Genomic DNA, 20,703 nt, shown 5'->3' with positions numbered 1-20,703 from the left:
TGCAGAGTGGAGCAGACAAATGTGTCTTGATCTCAACACCTCCCAGATAAAGGAACTGGTTGATGACTTCAAGCATCCCCACTCTGACAGTCAATAACCAGCCTACAGAGAGGGTTGAGTCAAACAGATACCTCGGAACAATAATTGATCACAAATTAACCTTCCAGCCCAACACTTAAGCTATCTTCTCCAACTGTCAGGAACACCTCTTCTTCCTGAGAAAACTTTGCAGACTGAACTCCAACAATCAGTTCGGACAGCCTTTTGAACACATTTTTCACTGAATCCGTAATAACCTTCAATATAACAGCCTGCTTTGGGTCCTTATCTAACATCCATTCACTGCAACCCTGTAAACAAAATCATAACACAAAATACAAATAGCCTTAGACACCACACACACACTTCACAGCCAATATAGTCACCTACCCTCAGGCCAGAGATACACATCACTCACCTTCAGGACTAAAGCTGCTTTCCCACTGGTCAAAAAACCCGCGAACACTCGGCTTTTTTGCTTAAGGGGAAAGGTTACAATCAGCATTCAGACCCGGGTCACATGACTCTGCAGTAGACCCGGGTAATTATCGCCATGGCTACGATCGGCATTGATGGGAACACAAAACCTGTGTCGACACGCTAATCTCTGCCCCCTCTCCGGCGTGATGCTCCTTCAGTGACATACTCCTCTGTGACTCTTTGTCATCTCAGCTACAAATTCCGCCCGTCTCTGTCTGAACATCGCTCCAAATTTGTCGCGCCGAGTTTGATAAACAGACTGAACGAGTAATGCTCAGACCTAACCACAGTAACATCTTCACTGTTTACTGACCCTGTTTCGGCCGCGTTTTGACGTCAGACGGTGACGCAGCAGAAAAGAGACCGAAATGAGTATACTTCACTGGCAATGGGAAAAGAGACAATCGACATTTATGAGTGGGTCTTCCCGGGTCTGAAAAACCTGCGTCAATGCGCTAAATTCAGGTGGGAGAGGGGTATAACAGAGCCATGTCATGCTTCGTGCCCAACTCCATCAGACTCATGAACGGTTGATTTATGTATTTTAATACCATTCTTTAACATGTTTTTAGCGTTATTTATTTATTGTGTTCATTATGTTTCACAAGCTTCACTTATCACTATTGATTGCTCTGGATGTGTGTGGTATGTTGTTGTGTTTGGTTTTTTTCCACATAAGCTGCATGAATGTTTCAACCTAGTGACCCGTTACAATTTGTATTGTAAATAAATCCATATATAATTATGACGAGTGACAGCAAAGATCACTGGTACCTATGCTGAGAAAGGTTTTGAAGAAGTTCACACTTTTATAAATATATATTATAAAACTGTCTGAAAGAATATATATTATGTAAACACATTTCACTCACAAGTCGTCCAAATCATCATCATCTTTTGCAGCACACTCCCTCTTCAGCAGGGAGTCCCTGCAAAAAGAGATACACTCTCACTATATACTCTATATAATAATGTATGCTGAAAAGGTTTTAAGGATGTTAACAGCTTCATCAAAATATGTTTAAAAAACTGTCACTCACTCATGGTCTGAGAAGTAATCCAAATCATCATCTATTGCTGCAGGCCGCAGCTTCAGTGAGGAGGAAGTCAAATCGTCCCTGCAACAACAGAAACACAACTATGAAGCTTCTTTTAGGGGCGTGTCCAGACTTTTTTGACCGGGGTGGCCAAACTAGGGCACTGATTTATGCAGGGGGGGCGTGAAGTTTGGGTGCTCGCACACATTTCCAAATAGCTTTCATTATTCTTTTTTGTCTCCACTTATAATATCTACCTTAACTACTTACATTAAGGAATCATTCAGATGTTAGATTCCTTTGTACAGGTTTTTTATTTAAACAATGACACAACAGAGTGGCACCATAAAAGTCTTTCATATTCCTTAGGGACTGAAGAATAAGATGTATCTCCAAAAGTCAAAGTATTAAGTATCGACAAATCATTGCTAGCAACAGGCTGCTAGTCACTTAAGCTACTAGCAGCCTGTTGCTACACTGCCCAAAAAGTTGATTTGAATTTAAGTCCCACCTCTGACCAGGCAGATAGACAATCATAGCCAATCAGATGTCAGGGGGGGGGCATGCCACTCCAGGCCACCCCTAGACTTAGACTTAGACTTAGACTCAACTTTATTGATCCCTTTGGGATGACTCCCTCTGGGAAATTCAGTCTCCAGCAGCTTATACAGTACAATACAATAGGAAAGAATCAGCACACAGAGGGTAAAAAATAAAGATCAAAATATATATATCTATCGATATGTATATATATATAAAAAGTACAAAATTAGATAACAAAATATATAAAATATACACTCTTAGAAAATGTACAAGTAAACAGTGGGTAATAGTTCGATTAAACTAAATTAGGTTATTGCACTGTGGTGAGAGATTATTGCACATTGACAGATTTTTATTGCACATATGACCCTTTGAGAAATAAATAAATATTACTATTGAATAAAAGAAGTTAACTACTATTAACTTTGTGAGGTGAATTAGTGGCTACCGCTTGTGAGAGAGTCTGTCCCTGTTACCTCCTCCCCCTAAGTGAGGAGAAACGCCCCTGGCTTTTTTATCAATTAAAAATAATTAATCCGATTAAGACCCGGGTACTTATCGCCTCGGCTCCGATCGGAATTGATGGGAACACAAAACCTGTGTCGACACGCTAATCTCCGCCCCCTCTCCGGCGTGATGCTCCTTCAGTGACATACTCCTCTGTGACTCTTTGTCATCTCAGCTACAAATTCCGCCCGTCTCTGTCTGAACATCGCTCCAAATTTGTCGCGCCGAGTTTGATAAACAGACTGAACGAGTAATGCTCAGACCTAACCACAGTAACATCTTCACTGTTTACTGACCCTGTTTCGGCCGCGTTTGTGACGTCAGACGGTGACGCAGCAGAAAAGAGACCGAAAGGAGTATACTTCACTGGCAATGGGAAAAGAGACAATCGACATTTATGAGTGGGTCTTCCCGGGTCTGAAAAACCTGCGTCAATGTGCTAAATTCAGGTGGGAGAGGGGTATAACAGAGCCATGTCATGCTTCGTGCCCAACTCCATCAGACTCAAAAAAATGACTACCAGCCTGTGGCATTAACATCCCTGGTTATGAAAAGCTTTGAGAGGCTTGTCCTTATCTAATACATACAGTCATTTGATCTTCTACAAAATAACTTTGTTTTTACTGACTTTGTAAATGTGTGTGCAAGTACAATTCAAGTCATACTGGTGTAAATATAATTAGCTAAAAGAACAAAACTAAAAATCAGACAAGCATTTCATTGAGGAACAGTAGACCGTTCTTCCCAGGTCAAAGACCAACAGCTGAATGTTAGCTCACACAGACAGCTAAATTTTAAAGTAACATGATAATGACTTACTCCATTATCCTGATGTCTGTCAGTGATTGAACTCACACACTGTGTAGTTGAGAGTCTGGTCTCTGTTTCTGGACTGCAACACAAAACACACACAGCTCAAAAACTTGCAGAGCGAACTCATCTGACAGTGGCGTTTTATCAAGTCCAGAGCAACATTTGCAGGCTGTGTTAAACTCTGTTGACAACAAAAATACAACATTTTTTTCTCTTTATGAAGTTTTTGTCTTTTGTTCCCATCGATTTTGTCGCGTGCTCCAACGAGGTAAGAGCATGCTGCGGGTTAACTTGTATGCTCAGATTAAAAACAAAACAGTACAAACCACCAAGTGTCGTAGAAAAACAACAATCAGATTTCTTTGTCTCTCGTTAGATCAGCCCTTTCTAGAATAAAAATAATAAAACACATCGTCTTTTTCTTTTTTAAACACATCAAGAAATAATTCTGAAGTTTTCCGGATATATCGAAATAAATAAAAATTAACAGATGTTGCAGTAAGATTCATGGAAGATATTTTTAAACAGGATGTAAAATAAAATCAACTTTTCGTATGGTACAAAGTTTCCCTGGTTTTCCAAATAAGTATTAATGATGACAACCAACAGCTGAAAGTGGCCTTCATGTAGGCTAGGACAGGAATCACATAGATCATAGACCACAGGCCAACTCAGAACTTCATGGCGTCATATTTCCTGGTTTTATACCAGATATGCGGAAATATACTGTAGTTAAGTAAACACCATTTAACCATCTCCTGAATGCTAAAATAGCGCTTCTGAATACTTTTACCCATTTTAGTTCACTCACACAAGGATCCCTTTTCTTATCTTATTTATTAAATGCAGCTTGTTTCCTCCCGTATCTCACTCCTCACAAGTTTACTGCGTCAACCGTGTTAAATCGTGAAATATAAAAGGAAACTTGTTCTCTACAGTCTGCTTCAATTTTGTTAGATTAAATGACACGATTGAATAAACGGAAGAAACAATGAGATTATTTAAAGTATATGAAACATATAGTTACAATACCTTTAGACGGTGAAAACACTGCGCAACAGAGTCAAGGTGAAATCAAACTGTGTCTGTATCCCTTCCACACTGCAGCCTGCTCTGTGAACGTCTTACGCATGTGCAGGAAAAAATCAGTAACGAGATCAGACCCCTTGTCCACGGGGTCGCAAATATGGACACATATTTAAAGGTCCTCACATTAGCTGTCACTCAGATTTAGTCGAGATGAAAACAACCAGGCCGTTAAGAAATAAGGTGATATATTACAAAGGTTTAAAAAATATATAAATCAGAGAGATATAGATACACAGTTTTGCTTCGAAGTGAAAGAAGCCTTGGTGAACCTATAGTGTATCCTTTTTAGTTACATGTAACAAAGACAACAATTTAAGTTCCCTGCATGTATGGATGTGGTTATTTTGTCAAAGTAAATATATAATTTTAAATGAAATTAAATTCCTTTACTATAGTTCTTAACATTGTGAACAAAAAAGTTTGATAGATATAATACATTACTTTAATCCTATGTGTTTATCTCTTTATTTGCTCTGGTAAATATATTTCTTAAGCATTTAAGAAGCCTTTTGGTACAACAAGTCTTAATATTGAACTATTGAGGAGCACTAATGCTGTGATGAAGAATGTATGTTTGTTAAAAGAGGAACTCTCTTTCCAAATGACACAAACGACACCACAAATGTGTAAACACTTCATTTAAACACAGTTATCCAACACTTGGTGTAGTTTACATTTTCTGTGTAATAAATAGAACAGAATCTGGGTGAGTATAAAGAGCAGCTACAAACATTGTCTGAGTCATGACTTTTTGGAAATCTTCATTCACCAAACTGCACATCTATAAATGAGTGAACAGATTACAGTAAACAACAGAAACTCTTCTAGTATGGTACAATGGCATGAATCCTTCCAGCAGGGGGAGCTGTCGTACACATTTTACCCATACTATCACACAAATATTCAGACAGGAGAGGCAGCAGGAGAGGGTGAGGCGAGTGGTGAAGCTGAGGTGTACTGAGGGAGAGCAGGGCTGGCAGAACAGGGGTAGGTGATCTTGAGGCAGAGGAAAATCAAGTTAGGAACTAATAAGGCAAAAATAAGGCAAGTTCACTTCTTAGCTTAATACAAAATGATTTGGCCGAGAGCGTGGCTACCACTGATGGTTGAACGACAATCTGGGGATGAGTGACTGAAGAACCAGGGTTGAAATACTGCAGGCTTGATGAATTGATGAGAGGAAGGTGTAGAGGCTGGGAGGAGTGATGAGCCGATTGAGAGGTGCAGGAGGAGCAGAGCTGGGAGTCAGGGAAGTGAGGAAGCCACTCCCATGCCAGGTACACACACTACCAGACACAGTGGCTGTGTCCGAAACCGCATACTAACGTACTGCCTACTACATACTCAAACAGTATGTAATGCATACTGCCGACTAACCTGACTATAAGGATGCCGTTGGCATCATACTCAGAGCTGTCTTCTCCGTATCACGTGACTTAATCGTTTACGTATGTCCGGTCTGATCTCCGGTCCATCTCTGCCATAGTAGAAGCTGAATAGCCGCAATGCATTTTGGGGCGGTTGAGTACAACCAGTGAGCTCCCGTCTCATACTCAAACATCCGGGCCGATCGAGTATAGATCTGGGCATTTCTCGCATACACAAAATTGCATACTATGAGATGGGAATGCATGACATACTCAGTTTTACGTCACGGTTAGTATGATTAGTATGATTAGTATGATAGTGTGCGGTTTCGGACGCACCAGACAATGAGGGACAGACAGGGAAGGGGAACACAAGGAGAGGGAAAACACAGAGAAACACTAGGAGATAACAACAAGGATATTCTCACCAAAATCCCGACGCCATATACTTTTAGTTCTCTTGTTGGGTCAGTGTTGAGCATAAAGCAAGAAGTGATAAAATCATAGACTGTGTATAAATGTGTCATTTTTTCCCATCTTAGATACAGATGGAGTGAAATGATTGAGATAAGATCACAGCGTTTAAGTAAGACAGATTTATAGAAATAGGAATTGTTATTTTGTGAAATAACTGATGTTGTTGCTGGAGCCTATCCCAGGTGTCACTGGGCAAGAGGCGGGTTAAACCCTGGACCGATTACCAGTTGATCACAGAGCTGACACAGAGACAGGTAAACTGTCACCTTCACACCTACGGGCAATTTAAGAGTCACAAATTAACCAGCATGCATGTCAGGCGAAGTGAATAACAATTTTATTTTGGTTTCTTAAAAATATGTATTTCATTTGTTGACCTTGTCTTACTTATTCATGTTTTATGTAAAAGCAATTTGAAAGATTATTTTTGAAAAATAAAATAATAATAAAGGAACTTACAACTTGGTGATTAGTGTGGAGCAAGGGTTGGATTTCTCCACGGTGGGCACACTGGGCGTGGATGGCTCTGGCTCTGCTAGACAAGATAAAAAGACCAAAAGGTGGTCAGTTAAAATGTTAGCCTTTAATAATATGTAGAAACTAGAAAATAGACATCAGAAAAGTTCAGTTAATCCTAAATCTGTTCTCTCTTTTTAAATCCTCTCTGCATTCATTATTGTCAGATTATTCTAAAGTGGTAGGAATACTATGAGGGTTCAAAGGCCATAGTTTTGATCTTGTATAAAAGGAACTTGACTTAACTTACTTAACGGTTTGTCAGTTCAGATACAGGTGGAGTGAAGTGAATGAAATTCGATCATTAGATGGGCTTAATTTCTCAGCCTCAGGGCTATTTATCTATTAGAGTCATTGGGCTTAAACTACGAAGCTCAAGTTCAACACACCCAGAGTATCAGTTGGTTATCTGGCTTCAGTCACCCTGTCGAAGGAGATCACGCTAAATGGCCACACGACGCCGGTTATCAACTCGATAAGTCAACCCAGGGTTTCTATGAGTGCATTCATATTAAAGGGGCGGAGTCTGCAGCGATGACCAATCACACATCGGGACAAGTCTGCCGTCAGTCAGTCACATATTTTACAAACTCGGAGCAAACGATGACTTTAGAAAGATAAGAAGAAAGCCTTTTGACATTCATGTTCTCTTTGTCTTTGATCCGGTTTACAAAGGGTTTAGTCAGGCCACAACGACGGCAGCAATAATACCACATCCAAACACGGTAAGTAGTATACAGCTGTTACTAAAAGAACATTAATGTACAGTCACAGAATCCACAGAATCCCGCCCACCTTGGAGGAGGAATTTTTTTATTGTGTGAAGGTACCTGCTTGTCTCCGTGGGATCCTGACACTCTGTAATTTGACCAGACAAAGTGTTGAGGTTGAAATGAAGCTCAAGGCCTGGTTTTAATATTTGTTACGTTCAAAAGGGAATTTTTCATCTCAGTGGGATCACTTATCAAAAAAACGAGAGGTAAACTGATGGGACAATGAGACAGAATGACAATATGGAGTTGGACAAATACTTCTGTCCTCTGGTAGACATGTTCTTCAGCTAGCTACAGGCATGTAGTTAGCATTTTAGCAATTGGTCATCGTGTCCCCTCGAGTGGGCCTGGTTTTTAAGTGTAACGAGTCGCACTGTCAATATGGTAATCCTTTTAAGGAGATGATAAATGGTAATGAGACAGGTCTACATATGTTTCCTCACACTTTTATTTAGCACACCCATTTATCGCCATGGGGACAATAAAAGTGCATCCTATATTAGACACAAAACCTTCAGCAACAAGAACATGTTGAATAAGTTGGAAGACAGGAAATACAATCGGTTATAATAACTCTTTTTTTATTGTTTTCTTTCATACAGAAGTCATAGCCTGGTGACAAGTGTCTGCTTCAAGAGCTGGCGTTAACTGATGCATTATACAAAGTAAAATATTGATTTGAACATATAAAATAAACCAATATAGTAAAAAATGGCAGTTAGATTTCTCCATAATAGGCATCTTTAACATGTAACAGTTAAGAGTTTAAATTCCTCTTTATAATCTCATAATATTCATTTCGACACAAAACAACTTACAGTAGTCATATCACTTAAACAACAGCAAGTTGCACAAGGGTTTGCTTCTAGAGTTGGTACAACAGAAAATAAGAATCTATGTTTCCTTTCTTTCTCTTTTCTTTTCATGATTTATCTTCATGATGAATAAAATGACATATCTGCCGATGCCGATATGTCATTTTCAGGCCATAATCTGCAGATACCGATAACGTGCCGATAATAACGTGCAGTTTGAATACATGGATTTTATACTTAATATATCCAGCCTACATGTATGTGTGTATAGACTTATTCATTCTTATGTATGTGTATGAATGGGCAGATGTTTGCTGGTATAACATAATTTTATGGTTTATATGTATGGGCATGAATAGGCATGATTCATAAAGTGCTTTTTGTCAAAGATATAAACAAATGGAATAAACATACATACAAACCCATCATTATCTTGCTCTAATTTCAAGCGGTGCGGTGAGCTTTAGATGGGAAAAAGACTTTTATATTGGCCTACTGAAGGCCGTGAGGCTGTACGTGAGGCCTAAGAGTTTAGGATGAGAAACAAAGCTGGAGAAAAGCCATTTTTCAAATGTCTCACTGACTTCCTCTGAAACTCTGGGAGGAACGGATCTTCAAGAAGTGTCGCAGCCTGCAGGGAAAAACAATCCTAGTAAGGATGTAACTTTATAAGTCTAAAATTAAACATTACAATAAATAGCAACATGATTTAAAATGTGGAATAAAGTGTGGAACAAAGAAAAAGATCTGCATCTTAAGTATGACTGTACATTCAACTAAGAAAGAGAGAGAGTGTGTGTGTGTGTGCATGTGTGTGTGTGCACAAAATACTAATGTTACAAAAAGATTACCTCTTCAGATTTCCTTTTGCACTTTCACTCTTGACCGACACACACTTGAATCCAGGAAAAGCTGTGTGTTTGGGAGGGACTCTAAGAGACAGAAGAGAAAATCACCAGGATGGGAGATTAGGATCAGAGGTTAGACACCCTGATTCACAGCAACTACAAAGTAGGTGACAGAGAGTTGAGTAAAAGTTGGTTCTGTTCACTCTGAATGATTTACCCCTGATTCATTGGATCACTCTGGGCCTACTGGAACATTATGGAGGATGCAGAGGCCGTAACATTTGCAGGAAGACGATTTTTACTGACTTTAGTGTCTCTCAGTTAAGAAACAACGGAGACAAGTGACAGAGAAGGTGCTTGTAACTAAGCTGTAACCATTTTAATGATGATCATCAATTTGTTTCAAAATCTAAATCTATATGAAGTTAAACAGATTGGACTCACTGGTGCCCGTCTGAGGACTGGAAGCAATCATCATCTGCCCCAACGTCGTCGATGCCGCAGACGTCCTCCTCCTCTGACCTATCAGCAAGTGATAAACACTTTGATCACACTACTTCATCAATATGTAAATTGCAAGAGCAAAAGGAATTAAAAATAAAACAGTGATTGGAGTAAGAAAAAGAGGTTATAAACGTGATGCTTCATTGTATAAAATATGTGAGGCAACATTTCAATGTTAGTTATCACTTCTTTTAAGATGTGAACAGTCTCTCTGTAAAAAATGAACATTGTAAACTTGAGGCCGATCACTCTTGACAGCTGGAATAAGAGAAAAGTTGTATTTTAACACCAAAATCTAACACCTGTACAAGAAGAAGCCATAATGAGCATGACGTTTCCCCAGCATTCACCAGGAGATGTATATTCAACCCTTACTGTGTGTGTGCACAACATTAAAGTGAATGCAGTTGCATTGTTGAATCTTACCAGAGAGAGGAACTCCGTTCTCTGAAGTAAAGTGTTTCGTCTTTTGAAGTATCACTCTGCAAGGACAAACTGGATGAATGGCACCACGTGTGGTTGAGTCTGGCAGACGAGGGAAAGATCAGATTGTTAGACATCCAACCACAGCAACTGCTGGATCCACAGAAACGACACAGTAGGCATCAGTCCAGTAAACGTTGATTTTGTTTACTCTGATTTACCTGCTTCACTTCATGGGATCGATCTGGGCCAACAGGAATGTTATGAGGATGCAGAGGACGTAACATTGGCCGGAAGTAGACTTTACAGATTTCAATGATTTTTAATCATGGGTAAGAGATGAGATTAAGATTACAGGGGGAGTCAAGAAAGAAGTACTTGTCCTGCCTTACTTGCGCAGCCTCGTTGTTTTCTGCCTTTTAAGACTAAATGCAATTGCTGTAAATATGTTCAGAAAAAGGTCACAGACTAACAGCTGAGTGTTAGCTAACATAGGTACTACAATTATTAGGTAACTTCCAAATGACCTACCCCTCATTCCAATCACACCAAACAGGAGTGTCTTCCATAAACATGATCTCCATCAGTGATTCAGATCGTATACTGTGTACATGAGAGTCAGGTGTCAGCTTCAGAGGTGGGCTGGGCTGGGCTGCAAAACAAAACACACACAGGTCTTAGTGCTGTCAGTTCACTAACATACAAGAGAATGACAACCTGCAGAGCAACTTATGTGACTGGCATTTTGTCAAGTGCAGAGCAACATTTGCAGGCTGCAGCTGTGTTAAATTGCTTGATAACACAATAAACAAGTACACAACCAATTTATTTCCCTTTTTATCGCATGCACCCACGAGGTCAGAGCGTGCTGCGGGTTATAACTTGCACACCGAGAAAAAAACCCCATTACAAACCAGGAAGTAGCCTAGAACAACAGCCTTTGTCTCTCGTTAGAACACCTCTTTCTAGAATAAAAATAAAACACACCGTCTTTTTTCTTTTTAAACACACCAGAACAACAACAACAACAACAACAACAACAACAACAGCAAAGAATACTTTTCAGTTTTCCGGATATATCGAAATAAATAACAAATTAACAGATGTTGCAGTAAGATTAATGGAAGATATTTTCAAACAGGATGTAAAATAAAATCAACTTTTCGTATGGTACAAAATGTCCCTGTTGTTCAAAATAAGTATTAATGATGAGAACCAACACCCATAAGTGTCCTTCGCGTGGAACAGGAGCCCGATCAGACAGGCCTCAATATGAAGTTAATTGTACTGTAATTAAGTAAACACTGTTTATCCATCTCCCGAATGCTAAAATAGCGCGTCTGAATTCTTTGACCCGTTTTAGTTCACTCACACAAGGATCCCTTTTCTTAGCTTATTTATTAAATGCAGCTCGTTTCCTCTCGTATCTCACTCCTCACAAGTTTAAGGCGTTAACCGCGTTAAATCGTGAAATATAAAAGGAAACTTGTTCTCTACAGTCCGCTTCAATTTTGTTAGATTAAACGACACGATTGAATAAACGGATTAAACAATGAGATTATTTAAAGTATATGAAACATATAGTTACAATACCTTTAGACGGTGAAAACACTGCGCAACAGAGTCAAAGTGAAAGCAAACTGTACCCTCCCCCACGTCCCGTCTCTGCCAAGTTCAGTTGCCTTATCCTACTTGCCGTCTGCTCTGCAATTCGAGGCGAGGCCGTTTCAGCACGCAAACCGGAATAACTTGTTTACAGTTTTAAACAGAAAAGATTCACAGTGAATACAGACATGGGATTTTTTTTTCTCATTAGAAAACACTACTTAAGCATGTAAAGAAAAAAAATCAGTACAGAGATTTGACCCCTTTTCCAATCTTACATAGATGTAAGATTAAAGTAATATATTTATTAAGCATTTAATCAGCCTTTTGGTACAACAAGTCTTAATATTGAACTATTGAGGAGAACTAATGTTGTGATGAAGTATGTATGTTTGTTAAAAGAGGAACTCTCTTTCCAAATGACACAAAAAACGTGTTATCCAACACTTTCACATCCAACAGTTTTTTATTTTCAGTGTAATAAATAGAACAAAGGAATAAAAATAAACTTTATATCTGGGTGAGTATAAAGAGCAGCTACAAACATTGTCTGAGTCATGACTTGGTGAAGTTAAACATTTTGCAAATCTTCATTCACCAAACTGCACATCTATAAATGAGTGAACAGATTAAAGTAAACAGCAGTTCTCTTCTAGTTTGGTACAATGGCATGAATCCTTCCAGCAGGGGGAGCTGTCGTACACATTTTACCCATACTATTACACAAATATTCAACTATTCCAAATCTTCCTTCATACATTTGTTTTAATACAAAAGTTGGCGTATAACAAGGAGCCGGTAACAGCAAAGGTTAAACTGAGCGTTACAGTCCATGCAGGAAGTCCAGAGTTTTGAACCAGTGAGAACAAGAAGAAGGATCTTCTCACTAAAATTCTGACGCCATATACTTTTAGCTCTCTTGTTGGGTCAGTATTCGGGATACAGCAGAAGTGTTAGTGTTAGCCTACAACTGAGTTGATTTGTTACCTTTGTAAACATTTTCCTAACGAGTTTATGTTCTCAATCGATGATTTTAAGTCTTCTTCGAGACATGATGTTAATGTAGTAAATTATTGTCCCATTTAGAGTACAATGGACAATAACACAGGACAGAGACGAAGCAATGATTGTTCACCCTGTCGTCCAAATATGCTCACTTCTGGTTCCAGTAAATCACTATGACAACGGCCATGTCAACAGTGATGTCACTATGGCTACGCCCACTTCTTATGTACAGTCTGTGAATAAAACGTTAATCTGAGGGTGCAGGAAGCATCCTTTGTAATATTAATTTTCACATATGCAAACGGTTCTCTTTATAAAGACGTATTTAACCTTCAGCACGTATGAACATTGCTTACGTCACATACACAGTGCAGCGCCACATACGTACGCTCACGTACCAATCACACAGTTTTGATGACAGACACTAACCAATTAAACCCTGTGTAAAACTCCTAATCCAGTGTTTCTGTGTTGCCGGCATTATGTTACACCACAAAGTAATGTAGTGTTACAAGGTCATGGTTGCACTGTGTTGCAATATTGAACAGGTTTTTAAAATGAAATATGCCTTAAAATAGGTTATAATTTAAAAGGAAACACGTTCTGATAATCAATACAATCACTAAGGTAGGTAATTAGATTGCTGACCATCCAGCTGGATACACAGTAAATACCCGACCTATAACTTTCCTCTCTTTTAAACTAATTTTCAGCCTTTTCCCACTTTTACATGAATTTGTACATATGGGTCATTCTTGTGATAAAGACTCAGAGGTTAACAGGAAGCATTAACGGCAGAGTTTAAATAAATCTCATGTCCTTACCAACGTGTTTCACAATGTCTACATATATGGAGTATAGAGTTTTAAATACAGATATTCCAGAACAGAGACTGTAAAGAAACTCCTTCAAACGTCTCAATGACGTCCACTGAGACCTCTTCTGGGGAGAAAGCTTCTGAAAAAGTTTTTCATCCTGCAGTGAGGAATAAACATTGTTAGGATGCTACGTTAAAATCAGAAGAATCTTGAATTAAACATTTGAAACAGTGTGTGAAATAAAGCAGTCGAGGTTATGCATGTAATGTGTGACTACAATATGTTTAGTCAGGAAATATTTTGTTTTCAGTACACACTTACTTCTTTTTAGAAGAGGTGCGGCCTGCTTTCTTAGACTCGGGAGGCAGACTTTCCACAGGGATCCTGGAAGACAGATTAATACACAAACAAACTATGTGTAAGAAGTTGTTACTGTGAAACAACACTTCAGAACTTTTATTAAAGAAAAAATGAATTTTTTGTAACCAGAAACAGCCGTTACATCGCTCTCTTCACAGCCACCAGACTCCATAGACAAAAGCATTGATTTTATTATGTAAAAATTGTGTTTTTTATGTGTGCAAAATGGTAACGCTACATTTTAATCTTAATAAAAATCTTACTTCTGAACAGACTGGCATCCTTGGAAATCGATTTGGTCGATTTTTGACATGCCACTCTCAGAGGACAGGATTGATGATATGGTCAGTCTGGTAGACAAAGGAGAAAGACCACCAGGGAAACCAGGTTGTTAGCCACACAAACAAGAGGGAATCGGAACAGTTCGGTGAAAGTTGATAACAAAAGTTCTTCACAAAGCTGCTTGTCCCTTCTTCTCACATTTAAAGGACGTAGCTTTTACTAACACTGGCGTTTCTCGGGCCAGAAACAAGAGACAAGAGAAATATGAAGGTCACAGCTTGAAGATGGTTTAAAAATGATCAGAAAGATTTGACTCACAGATGGCTTGAAAAGCCGTCCACATCACCCACATCGTCTGCATCGTCCTCACTCTCTGAGGAAGAAGTGAAGTCCCCCCTGCAACAAGTGATTAGCACCGTAACAATAAAACAAGTGAGGATTTAAACTGCGATAACAGAGTGTTGAATAAAGCAAAAGGTTTTGAATGTAATGTGTCATTATAAAAACTCTTCATAAATTAGGCAGCATTTCAGTACTAGTAAAAACCTTGTTTGGGCTCATTAGTTACAGACCAGTCACTCTCAAAAGTCACACAGGTAAAACTAGAAGAACATGGAAATTTGGCATCCTTATATTACTTAAGATACGTTTTTCAAACTATTCTCAGATTTCTTAGAGGATTTGGTGGCACCACATGACTTACTCGAGATCCAGTTGTCTTTCTCTGAAAGTAAGGGCGTCGTCTTTTGACCCATTACTTTTGAGGGACAGATGGGAAGCAGAGGATCCACTTCTGGGACGCATTCTGGAGGGAAAAGACAACAAGGGTGTGAAATCACAACATCATCCAAAATCATACAACAGCAATTGCTCGGTACACAGAAACTACAAAGATGGCATCAGAAAAGTTTGGTAAAAAGAAAGAAAACAATATCATATTTAATCAGAAAAGGAAGCTTTTTGGCTAACGTGGACACTAAAATAAAAACATGATAATTAATACTTAAATTATTGTTAGAAAATAGAAATATTATGAGGGTAAAAATACCCATATATTTTGAGCCATTTTGATTGTAAACCTGATTTTACTGACTTTACTGTCAGTGTGAATACAGATGAATTGAAGTTAGTGTTACTATGCTCAGCTAAGAAAAAAAAAGATGTCAAACCTGAAATACATTCAGGAAGAGTAGGTCTTAGTCTTCACGGGTCAAATAGCAACAGCAGCGTTAGCTAGGTAGAATAATCATGTAATAACATAATAATGACTTACTCCAGAAAAGGGTGTAATCCAAGGCTGTTTGTCCAGTCGCTCTCTACAGGCATACTGAGTGCTGGTGAGTCGGCTCTCTGCTGCTGCTCCGGGCTGGAACACATAAATAAACTTTATTTAACAAAAACATACAGATTAAGTCAAGCACAAACAACAACATAACACAATACATGAGAGCTGATAACAAAATAATTTACAAATGAACAAATTGTACACAAAACACAATGTGAGAAGAATTAAATATATATAAGTAGTATTAAATGTACATACGTTTCAGTTATAGCAAGCGTAAATCTATGCCCTGGTTAGATGGCTGCCTTATTGTTACTTCCGGAAAGTTTTAAGGCTCGTGGCACTGTTTTTTTATGTCTGCGTAGAGGGTCACGTATTGTACAAGCAGCCATTTTTTCACCCAAAATGTCCATCTGAGACACGTTAGCCCACATTTTTCTGTTAACGTTTTCTGCTTGACAATAAATAAACAATGCTACAGAAAAAATACCTATGAAATACACCATTTTATAGTTTTAAAAATCAAAACAATGGGGGGAAAATAATTGACTATAATCTCATTTTTCTGCACGGAAGTTTAGCGCAGTATTATTTTGTTTTGCAAAAGAACAAAATACACGCCAATTCTTAAAACGACAACAAAAAAGCATCGTAGTGTAAGTTTTGGTTGCTTTGTTCGTGCTGATTGTTTACCAGTTCCAAGAAGAAAACAGAAGGCCTAACGCACTCTTTTCGACGCCTATAAAAAAACAATTTATATTTTTCAGATAAACTAGAATAAACAGATGATAGAGCGACTCGGGTGACTCGATTAGATTAATTAAAGTGTATGAAACTCGTAGTTACAGTACCTTTAGATCGGTGGAAGAAAGTGCGTAGCAGTTGGGAAGTGTAACTATTCCCCGGCTTTAACCCAACCCACAATATGTACTCCAAGAAGGTAAACACAAGGCTAAAAAACCGTCACTTCCTTTTAGTTCCAGAGCTGTAACCAGGGGCGCAACTACCTACTGTCTGAGGGGTATGCAGACACATTACAGGCGCCCCCAACCGTCCCCCCCCCCGGCCTGATTTTTTGCTTCTTTTTAATGTTTACGTGTATAAATCTTATGTATTCATGGACTTATAAAATATAAGACTTTTATTTTAAGTAACAGATTACAGCAGGTGATCAGTTACTGATTGGACGCTGCATCTGCTCAGACTTCTCAGATACATCACAACAGCACTGTAGTGTTATATCTGAGTGAAGACATTTAAACTCAAGTGAATCACACCCAAGTTCTATAATTTATCTGTTTTATGATTCACCATCTAGTTAAAAAAAAAAAAGATAACTGTCTGAATAACAAAATAACCACAAACAAGTTCCTTTTTTTTCCTTGTCATGATCTGTTATATTGTAAATACTGATCAGTCTCTCCATCTTTAGCTCCCTGTCCTCAGATGACAACACGATTCAAATGAAAACACTCTTGCTCCAGGGCGTGCTCCAGGGTGCACGCACTGTAGCGCCTACATTGTGTGTGTGGGGGGAAGAGGAGAGGAGGGGACGTGAAGGAGCGGAGGGGCGCCTAATCAGTGACGTGCCTCTGTTATTGATCATATCATTTACACATGCACCAACAGCTGTCAAATACAGAAAATGCCGACTCGAAATAATTTCCCCCCATTGCTTTGGCGCCCCTCTGCGCCGCATATAGTGCATACCCACTTTTTGCGCCACTGGCTGTAACAACAACATCCAGAATGTGAAATACTTTATACTAGCTTATCTTTTCATGTATCTACCCATGTAGTTTTGCATTTTGGCTGGGAACTTCTTATGTGCAGTATAAAAATCAGAAATATCACAGTGGTGAAATCCAGTGTGAATCTACCAAAGTATTGTAAAAAGTACAGTTGTGTTTTCTTACTTTGTAATTTAACTCCACTCGAACTTTGAGGGATGTATTGTGGCCAAAACTACACTTCAAGTTTTGACAGCCAGGGCCGGCCCAAGCCTTTATGGGGCCCTGAGCAGAATTTGATTTAAAAGGAACCTCTTCTGCTTCGGTGCCGCCTAAAATATCCCAGCGAGCATTTTTCCTACTAGTTGATGTTAACCGTTTGTCTATTAATAAAGGAACCCCCTCTTTAAAAGACAAGACCAAAACCACAAATATATAAACACTTGATTTTATTCTTAACAGAATAATCCAACACAGGGTGTCGTACAGCACTGTCAGCGTAATAAATGAAGCAGAGGGATAAAAATGACTTTGAATCACGGCGGGCATAAAGTGCACTGGCTGAGTCATGACTTGGTGACGTTACACGTAGTGCAAAGTTACAACAAAACTGAAGACATGGAAGAGTTGTTGGTGGTCACTGTATCACCTTGTGAACGTACAGTTGTGCATCTTACACAACTTCAACAACAACCACACAGACATGTATTCACACTTAACCTTCCCATCCTCCTCCGTCTCTGTTCTGAAAGACTACAACCAAAGGACACAATGTGTGATTTTAGTTCTTAGGTGAGCAGCGTATAAAAATAAACTTTGTCACAGAGGTGGAGGTGGAGGTGGTGAATGTAGTTTTCATCAGATAGGACAGAAAGGTCGAGACAAAAAGGGTAAAAAGGCAAAAATACCCAACGGTTAACACATTCTGTGCTCCATTAAATCACTTTAAGTACTATCTTCACGCTTAGAAAAACAGGGAAGACACAACGATTCCAACAAAGTTTAAAAAATGAAAATTATTGTGAAGCTAATTTCTGCAAAATATAGCGCAAAAAAAAAGAAAAAGATATCCTATCATCTTGAGACGCACTTGTTAGCCGCTTCCAGAGCTTTCAACATGCATGCCTCTAATATGAGGGCCATGTTATCATGTTTCTTAAGTACTCTGGGAAAGTGATGAAGAGAAAGTGATGGGAAAATTGAGCCGACAAAAGCTGCAAGGTTCGATTGAAAGCTCCCGGAAAACCTGGTAAAAAGACACCTTCAAATCAGAGTGTACATTTAAGTTTTATAGACTCACATCTTAACAAGGGTTTCAAAATATAAAGGGTTTTTTTTGGGCACTAAAACACCATCAGGAAGTACATCTTTAAAAGCAGTGTGTGTTTCACTCGGCTGATATTGTGTTACATACAAAGATCAGGGAAAACGTACAGTTAGGAGCGATCAAATGTCGACTTAAAAAAGATCCATTTGGCTTTTTTACAAAGTTGAAATCTGACTTTCAGCCCCAGTTTGTTCTTTCTTTCATGCAATACCGTTAAATTTACCTCACACAGTTCCCTATTTGTTATTCTTAATGAAATCTAGACCAAGAAATAATCTGTCAAAAAATCCATGAGGTTGTTTGACATCATTTAGTCCAAAAAAAAATAAATCTTACCATCTACCATAAAATCCAGAATTTTACAGAAGAGGAAAACATTTTCTGCATTATAACAAAAGATTTTAAATACATTTTTAAGTTGCAACTCTATTCCCTAGTCCATTATAAGTAAGTACAACATGTGCAGAAATTATTGCATCATTTGGTGTCCTACAAGACGTTTTATTTTCATAGTTGAACTTGTGAAACCGGTGAAAAACCTTTGTTAGTGTGCAGCGCACAGATTTGGTCGTGAATAACATTTAAAAGTATAATTTTACTACTTAATCATAAGATCTTATACTTTCATGATTGCTGGGTGTTTAGTTTGCAGAGCTCTGAGGGTCAAATATAAAGATGTTACACAAAGGGCGAAACACTGGGGCCAACTGTCAGAAATCTTTTTGACAGAATAAATGCAGATCAGGGCGTTTATTTTACATGTTTCACTCAACACTTTCACCATCACAGTCAAACTCAGTTCTTGTTATGATTAGGTCCTTGGAAGCGCAACTAACAACCTGCTAAAGCATCAAACTCAACCAGATCTGAACAACATGTGATGGGAGGTGGTGATTTCACATCCTGGCTCTGGATGATGACAATAACAAATATATTAAACAGGTTAAACAGACAGTTAAGGTCTTTGAGTAAGGACTAAAGGAATTACAAATATTACAAAAACTACTATCACACTTGGGTGACTACTCACGCGCCTTCTGTTAAAGTAGGAATAGTTAACAAAATAGCTTATACAAAACTTCATGAATTTACATTTAAAGCATTTATTTATTTCTGTCTGTGTGTTTGCGCTTCTCTAGAATCAGTGAAGGTCTGTGGTTTCCTTAGACGCCGAGGTCTAAAGATTTCATCTGTAAATACTTGGAGCAGAGAGCAGAGTGATTAAAAACGCTTTACATAAAGAAACAGAAACACGTCAGCTGAACTTTCATCTGATTTACTCTGAAACTCAACCGCCATGACAGCAGCTCCCTTCAAGGACAAAACCCCACCACTGTTTTTAAGTTAGAGAAAAATCTGTGATGTTCTTTGCATTTCAGGAATTTCCCCTCATGAACTTTTCCTCTTCCTGCCTCTGATTAGGTAAGAGAATCTTACATTTCCCAGAATGCCTTTCACTCCGTCTCAACACTCAGACCTGCTATTGCATTCTGGTCTGACTGTATAAAAAGATGGACGACATAACAGCTCCCTGAAAGTGAAGCCAAACCCTCTCTATCGCCCCCTGCTGACTGGCTGCAGTACAGCTCATAAATCCCGCCTCCTCCATGTTAACAGATGGGACATGAGTCAAACTATAAAATCAAAATACAAGTCAGATAAATGTTTCTCAAACATTGTTTCTGTAATTATAGTTAGTTCATATCATGCTGATTTACGTCCAAGAGTTCATTTATCTGACAAGTTTATTTTTAATTAGTTATGATGCTGTAAAAATTATGATTGACAGCTCTGTTGACAAATCCAGCTCCTGCAGCCGATCTGCTCTAGATTAGCAGAGTAGAGGAGTATTGGCGAGAGGAAACGTGACTAAAACAATCACTACAGTCACTGAAGTTCCCAAGAGCAGATGGAGACGCGTCGTCCATCTATATATACAGTCATTGATTCTGATCTATTTCCTGCTCTGGTGAGTGAATAAAAAGCCCTGTGTGTAGTTTAAACATGCATAACTTTAACACCTGACACTGGTATTATTTAACAACTCATTTCCACATGAT

At 38.6% G+C, this 20,703-nt stretch overlaps 1 protein-coding gene across 6 annotated transcripts in view; it reads right to left on the bottom strand.

Moving 5' to 3' along the window:
- The window catches only part of LOC138590800 (uncharacterized), a 70,575-nt gene extending 58,693 nt beyond the window's left edge, over positions 1–11,882 (bottom strand). For 5 of the 6 annotated variants that reach the window (XM_069661174.1, XM_069661178.1, XM_069661179.1 and 2 more), the window contains exons 1-4: positions 4,452–4,519; positions 3,426–3,498; positions 1,560–1,637; positions 1,392–1,448 (exon numbers count right to left, since the gene is read on the bottom strand). In XM_069661174.1, the coding sequence (XP_069517275.1) occupies positions 1,392–1,448; positions 1,560–1,637; positions 3,426–3,430 (140 nt within the window). In that variant the 5' untranslated portion in view covers positions 3,431–3,498; positions 4,452–4,519. Of the gene's footprint in view, positions 1–1,391; positions 1,449–1,559; positions 1,638–3,425; positions 3,499–4,451; positions 4,520–11,824 lie in introns of those variants that run through there. The other variant, XM_069661175.1, reaches the window with a different exon arrangement.
- Between the last annotated feature and the right edge of the window lie 8,821 nt (positions 11,883–20,703).

The sequence above is a fragment of the Semicossyphus pulcher genome, unplaced genomic scaffold, assembly GCF_022749685.1.
Source record: "Semicossyphus pulcher isolate SPU_LCO1_2020_fin unplaced genomic scaffold, fSemPul1.0.p SCAF_14, whole genome shotgun sequence".
Lineage (NCBI taxonomy): Eukaryota > Metazoa > Chordata > Actinopteri > Labriformes > Labridae > Semicossyphus > Semicossyphus pulcher.
The sequence above is the reverse complement of the archived record's forward strand: the minus strand, read 5'-3'. Positions and strand labels throughout refer to the sequence as shown.